Below are 6,000 nucleotides of genomic sequence, written 5' to 3'. Positions count from 1 at the left end.
TCTCTGGAGTCTCTCCAGCACCTCAATGTCTTTCCTGTCGTGACAGATACAGAACTGGACACAGCACTTGAGGTGCACCAGTGCCAAGTACAGGGGGACAATCACTGCTCTGGTCCTGCTGGCCACGCTGGCTGACAGAGGCCAGGATGCCACTGGACACACTTAGATATTTTTATTTTTTTTTTTCCTAATGGAGCACTAATACAGCATTACTAAATCTTCAGTGAATTAATTATTATAGTTGCATCACACAAAAAGGAATCATGGCCTAGGACAAAGATTCTGTGCATGCACTGCTGCTTTCCAAGGCTCTGGCAACTGTTTGACACCTCAGCTGTTAAGACTTTCTAGCACACTCCTGGTAAAGTATTACACATTCTGTTTGTGCAGTCAATAACTCTCAATATTAAAAAAAACCATTTTATTGCAAACTTCTAAAGGGACAAAATGATCCCAACTACAGCAGGAATCTGGCACGTAATGTGTTCAGAATTTTTTACAAAACAATTACAATCCAAGAAAAAATGCCTAAAAAAATGAGCACAAGTATCATAAAGTATAAAAGCTACAAGACAAGAAAATTACAGTTCTTGCAATACAAAATATGCTTCAGGAGCTGTATCCTGTTCTCGCACATTTCATGATGTAACTTTCGTTCGAGAAATTATTTCATTCACAAAACTGTTGTTCTTTGCCAGCACATCATTTCTCAGCTGTTTCAACTTGACTTTAATGTCTTCTTCTGACATATCTGTCAGGGGCAATGCTTTCACTTGACAAAGAAAATCCTGAATCATCTTTTCACCTTCCTGAAATGGAGAGAAGGGAAGGAAAAGGTGTTTAGACTGCAAGCAGGAATTTTCCAAATTCCCTGTAGACACAAAGTATTGTTCATCAGCAGAAACTCAGTGCAGGCAAAAATCATGGTTATTTTTGTCCTTCCTACCAAGTTCTGAACACCAGAACAAACCACTTATGCTGGTACCAGAAGCTCTTTTTCAACGCATGAGCAAAGAGCACCATTGATCAGCAAAAATACAGTATTTAACACTGTAATCTCCTCTACGTGTTCCTAATTTAATCCCAGTGTGCAGCAACACCAGGTGAGGACTGCCAGCACTAATAGCACCAGAATGGTCATATTACCCAAACTAGTTACTTTTAGGAGGGACTGTCAATCAAAAGCAATGCTTCAATATGCAAAAGGAAAGGACAAATTGTAACCAGGCAACTGCAGAGTGGCCGTCACCAAGGAGAACAGATGATAATTAAGCTTTATGCATATGCTTTTACACCAACAGGCAAAGTGGAAGTTCTAAACAATCTGACTTGAATAGCAAGAACAAACATTGCAATGAACAGTATTCAGAATCCCTGTATCGGAAACAACTGGTCCAGAATGCAGAGGTTTGTCCAGTCCTCTGCATTGTAGAATTCTACTGAAAAGTTCACTTCGTTTTCCTCTTATCGTTTAAAACTGATGCAGTAGTTTTCAGTGCAGAGGTTTCCAAAAATAATAGCACCCCTTTCCCTATACACACGATGTTAACCATGGCAGACAAATTCTCTAGGTGTGACATCTAAAGCTCTGCCATTCTATTGCTGAGAGGGTTTATGGGTTACTTTGTATTACTGAAACACCCAAGAATAAAACACGATGCTGTAGTTGTCACAAGTGTTTGCTATGTCCATTTAATTTACACCCACTTAGGACCATGCAGCCAGGTCCAGCTAATCTAAAAATCCCTTCACCATGATGCCTGACCCAGGAAAGGGAATAGTGGAGCAACTGAGATAGCTGAAGGGAAAGCCTTCTGGCAGTAGAAAGCGGAACAAACCACAGATTGCTCATCTAAAGCATCAGATCCACTTACTGAGCCAGGAACAACAAATGCAGTTGACCTCTGAAACTGAAAATAAAGTAACAGGTAACAGCCTCTGCCTAGAGCAAAGGCCTTTCAAATGTAGGAAGTGGTTTGGATGTGGACTAACACTGGAGTAGTCCGGAGGCTGCCAGAAGGAGATCAAGGTGGTGCAAGGCTGTGGAGTTTCAGGCTGACTGCTGGAACGCAGACCTAAGCTCTGTTTGTATGCACGCAGCAAGGAAGTCCCAGCTACACTGGACAAAAACCAGTGCAAGCCACAAAGCAGCAGCACTGGATTTCCCAGGAGGCTGCCACAGATGCCACTGTCAGGACTCTTCATCCAGCACCAAGACTACACAGGATATTCTGTAAAAGCTTCCTGCAGCCTTTGTTTTCCTCTACACTACCTGCAAAGGAAGCTTCTCTAAAGAAACTGTGTTTTGTGACACCCGTAAATCAGGTGTAAATCAGACGCTCCAGGTACTGATTGCTGTGTTCTTTGGTAGGATCAGCTTCTGAGATGTGACAGGTCTGATGGGACATGGAAGGGCACAAGGGAGAAGGCTGGGTATTCAGCTTTTCTCTGGTGTGAACAGATCTGATCACACTGGTCTCTAAGAATTTGGCACCAATGAACACTCAAATAAGGGGGAACAAAACCAGGTGTGACCCAACTGCAGAGCCAAGAATATTCTACACAATGGTAACAAAAGCTGTATCTTAAATCTACATTTTTAGATAAAATTCTTGCCTGTGTTAACCTGAAATTACTCTAAATCAAACCCCTGAACATCTCTTCAACCCCTAATGAACATCGTAGCCAAGCCATTTTGTTACGGAAAAATACATTACAGGGTAATTATCCTCATGCTTTGGGGGAATCTGAATCCTTAAATGATTTTGCTTCAGCAATTCAAAGTTAAAAAAATATTTCTGACAGCAAACCTCTCTTTCTCTGTATAATTTCTTGGCTGGTGGTTCTCCTTCAGATTCCTTGGACTTGCCAATGTTTTGAAACTCCTCCAGCTCCAATGCTTTCTCTCTTGCACTTTCTATCACATGTTTTGGGAAAGCCGCCAACTCTGCTACATGTATTCCAAAACTCTGGTCACAAACACCTGGATGCAGAGAAAAAAAAAAAAAAAAACCCAGTTAAGAATTCTCAGAAGATAATATGGCTACACAGAGATTATATGGGCATGCGTGTAATAGTTCTGTGTTCCGAAGAATTAAGTGTGTGACATTATTTGGTTCTCCTCAACATTTTCTGATTTACCTTTTCTACTGAAAACAATAACACAAAGCATATGCTCTTATTTAATTAAGCTCTATTAGAGCAGTAATTGCAGAGCTCCAAAGTGCTTCAAGAAGAAATGGAAAACTCTTCAGGCAGAGAGAATTTCCCTCTAGTACTTAAATCAAACAATCATGTTTATTAATGTATTTTGGCACAGTCTGTAGAATATAATAATTTGCATGTTTTTAATAGGTATCTCTGACATTTACTCTATACCTATATAAATATATGTGTGGGTATAGATAAATATTAGAAATGTTGTATTCTCAATTATCCCTCTCCTCCTTTGCATCTGTACCGCATAATTCCTCAGTCTCCAGGAGTCATCTTTAATTATACCAAAATCTCTCAACTGTAACTTCACCCTTATTTCAATTAATACACTCTTTATAACATGTTCGAGAAAAGTCCTCATAATTGCTCAGAATATGTAAATTATACACAGTTACATAAAAATTTTCACTTCGGTATCAAAAGCTTTCTGATAAAATCTATCAACTCTTACTTGTTTACATTATCATAATTCCATTTGTCCTCCCACAGATATTACTACATCCTTTTAATTCTGGTCTCCAGCAAGGAGTTAAGAATAAATTAATTACACTTGCAAAATGACGGTTGTTTTTTTGTTAAATATTCATCTATTAAATACCAGGTAACCAAAGAATAGGTGAAGGAAAACTCAGCGTTTAGACTTCTTCTATTTTATTAACCCTGTAATCTCTCAAGTTTCTTAAAGGAAATGAACCCATTTAAGCAGGAATTAGTCTTCTTGACCTTGTTTTAAAAAGACACACCTCCCCAGACCCAGAGCTAACTCAGTTCTCAGCTCAGAGAATCCTGAGCAGAGGCCTGGAGAACAGTACTTCATGTGTCTCCTCTTCCAGTGATTTTGTCACTCTTGAAGCCCAAAAACATGGTTGAAAATACTGTATGCATGCTTTTCAGGTTTGGTTATACATTTCAAACAACATCAAACCTGCTATTTGCTTCAAAACACAGCTGTATCCGAGCTGGTATATGCACATCCCTGAAGGAGCAATATAACAATCCCAAAAGGGAAAGAGCACAACACTAAATGCAAAAACTTAGGGGAGAGATGGATATCTGACTGGAGACCAGGTATTTAAAGATGAAGATTTCATAGTGTTGCATCTCCTCTGACAGAGGTTTAAGTAGATAAAAATACTGTGTCTCCATGCTCAATAGCACTTCCAAGAAAATGGATGGAAGGAAAAGACATCACGTGTACAAAGAAAAGATGTGCATGACTAAAAATGGCAAAACTGATTGAAGAAAAATATGGAACGGGGCCTCTACAGTTCTTATCCCAACCAGAACGGCTGAATTAATACATGTTTTAAAAACAAAAGAGTGGGTTGAAGAAAGAGAACTCACCCAACTGTCTGGGGAATAGGGGGCTTCATTGTATGAGCTGCTGTTCCAAAATTGATTCCCTCCTCAACCAACATGCTCAAACGAAGGCACCTGCAGATGGCTTGTCTGCAGATTCTGTACATCACCATCTCTTGCTGCACCAAAACCACTTGGTTTCCATGTACACTTGCAGCAGTTTGTGACTATTTTTATTCAATTCCAATGCTACACCACATCACCTTTTAAGCACCAATTTGAGCATGAACCTTCACTTTGTGGAAGGAGCTCAACATATGCTGGAGAAGATGGGGAACAGCAAACTAGGAAAGAACCACAGACACCTCCTCTCCAGCGGGCCTGGCTGGGAATCAGGGCCACAGCAATTTGGAGTAACATTCAGGCAAAAACTGGGCGTTGTTTTAGGAAAAGTGCACCCACAGAACCCATTTCTAAGGAATAAAGATCCCAAAAGACAAGGACACGGAGTTTAAAGGTACAAGGCTGTGGCAGATAGAGCTAATGCACCCAGCTTTGAGCAGACTCTCAGCAAAGGCAGAGGAGAGCTTCTGCTCCTGCTGTGACTCCCCTTGCTCAGAGCAGTCTCCCAAGCTTCACAGAAAAGTACCCAAAGCCTAACTGCAAGATCACAGCCAGAGGGGAACACAAAATTAGAAGTGGTCATACATGTAGTCTAAGGGCAAGAAATGAAGTAATACCATGGATTTAAAAGCAGAAGAAGCCAGTAAGAAATAGGCAGTTAGTGATGTCACAGGACTAAAACCAGCAAGGTGTCAGATGCAGGATAGCCAGGGTTCCCCAGTAACCCCGTTCTACCATTCCAGTGTTACCTAACTCACTCCTCTGCTGTTGGAAGAGGAAAATTAAGAGGTACACAGAGTAATGAGTACTCTGCCCACATTTTAAATCAAAACCTCAGCCCAGAGGTTGCCAACTGGACTGAAATACTCCAGTGAGAACAATCCAAAATCACTGTTGAGCTCACAACTAAATTAGAATGTCATAAATGGGCACACCTTGCAAGCCACACTTACAGCTCTGCTTTATTTAGCAATAAATACAGGCTCCTGGTGAAGGGAGCAAAAACAAATGATGGGGATATAGGGAAGCAGGAGGAATAGATGAAATTTATACCTAATTAAAAATTGTTTCATTTAATACTGAAAGGAATAAGTGGATCCACTAAAAAACTTTAATGAAATACATCTAACTGATAATATACTAACAAAACAGGCTGCTTGTTTCACTGTGATGCCACTTGCTAAAAATCACCCACACGATTTTTCCTACATCAAACTGGTGTATAAATTGGGCAACATAAGACTAAGTCTTATTTCATTGTAATAAGACTTATTACAATGAAATAGACATTATTAAAAAATGTCAGCAAATAAAAGGTGCACTCATTTCTTTTAAAAGAACAGTTCAAGAAATGTAAGTCTC

General features: G+C 39.9%; 1 protein-coding gene across 1 annotated transcript in view; it reads right to left on the bottom strand.

Moving 5' to 3' along the window:
- Window positions 1-410: 410 nt before the first annotated feature.
- Window positions 411-6,000, bottom strand: part of MSH2 (mutS homolog 2) — a 45,959-nt gene continuing 40,369 nt past the window's right edge. Inside the window, exons 15-16 of the mRNA XM_068186529.1 lie at window positions 2,811-2,983; window positions 411-809 (exon numbers count right to left, since the gene is read on the bottom strand). Coding sequence (XP_068042630.1) covers window positions 639-809; window positions 2,811-2,983 — 344 coding nt within the window. The 3' untranslated portion in view covers window positions 411-638. The remainder of the gene's footprint in view (window positions 810-2,810; window positions 2,984-6,000) is intronic.

Source organism: Anomalospiza imberbis, chromosome 3 (assembly GCF_031753505.1).
Source record: "Anomalospiza imberbis isolate Cuckoo-Finch-1a 21T00152 chromosome 3, ASM3175350v1, whole genome shotgun sequence".
Classification (NCBI taxonomy): Eukaryota; Metazoa; Chordata; class Aves; order Passeriformes; family Viduidae; genus Anomalospiza; species Anomalospiza imberbis.
Note: the sequence above shows the minus strand (reverse complement) of the source record. Positions and strands in the feature narration are given on the sequence as shown.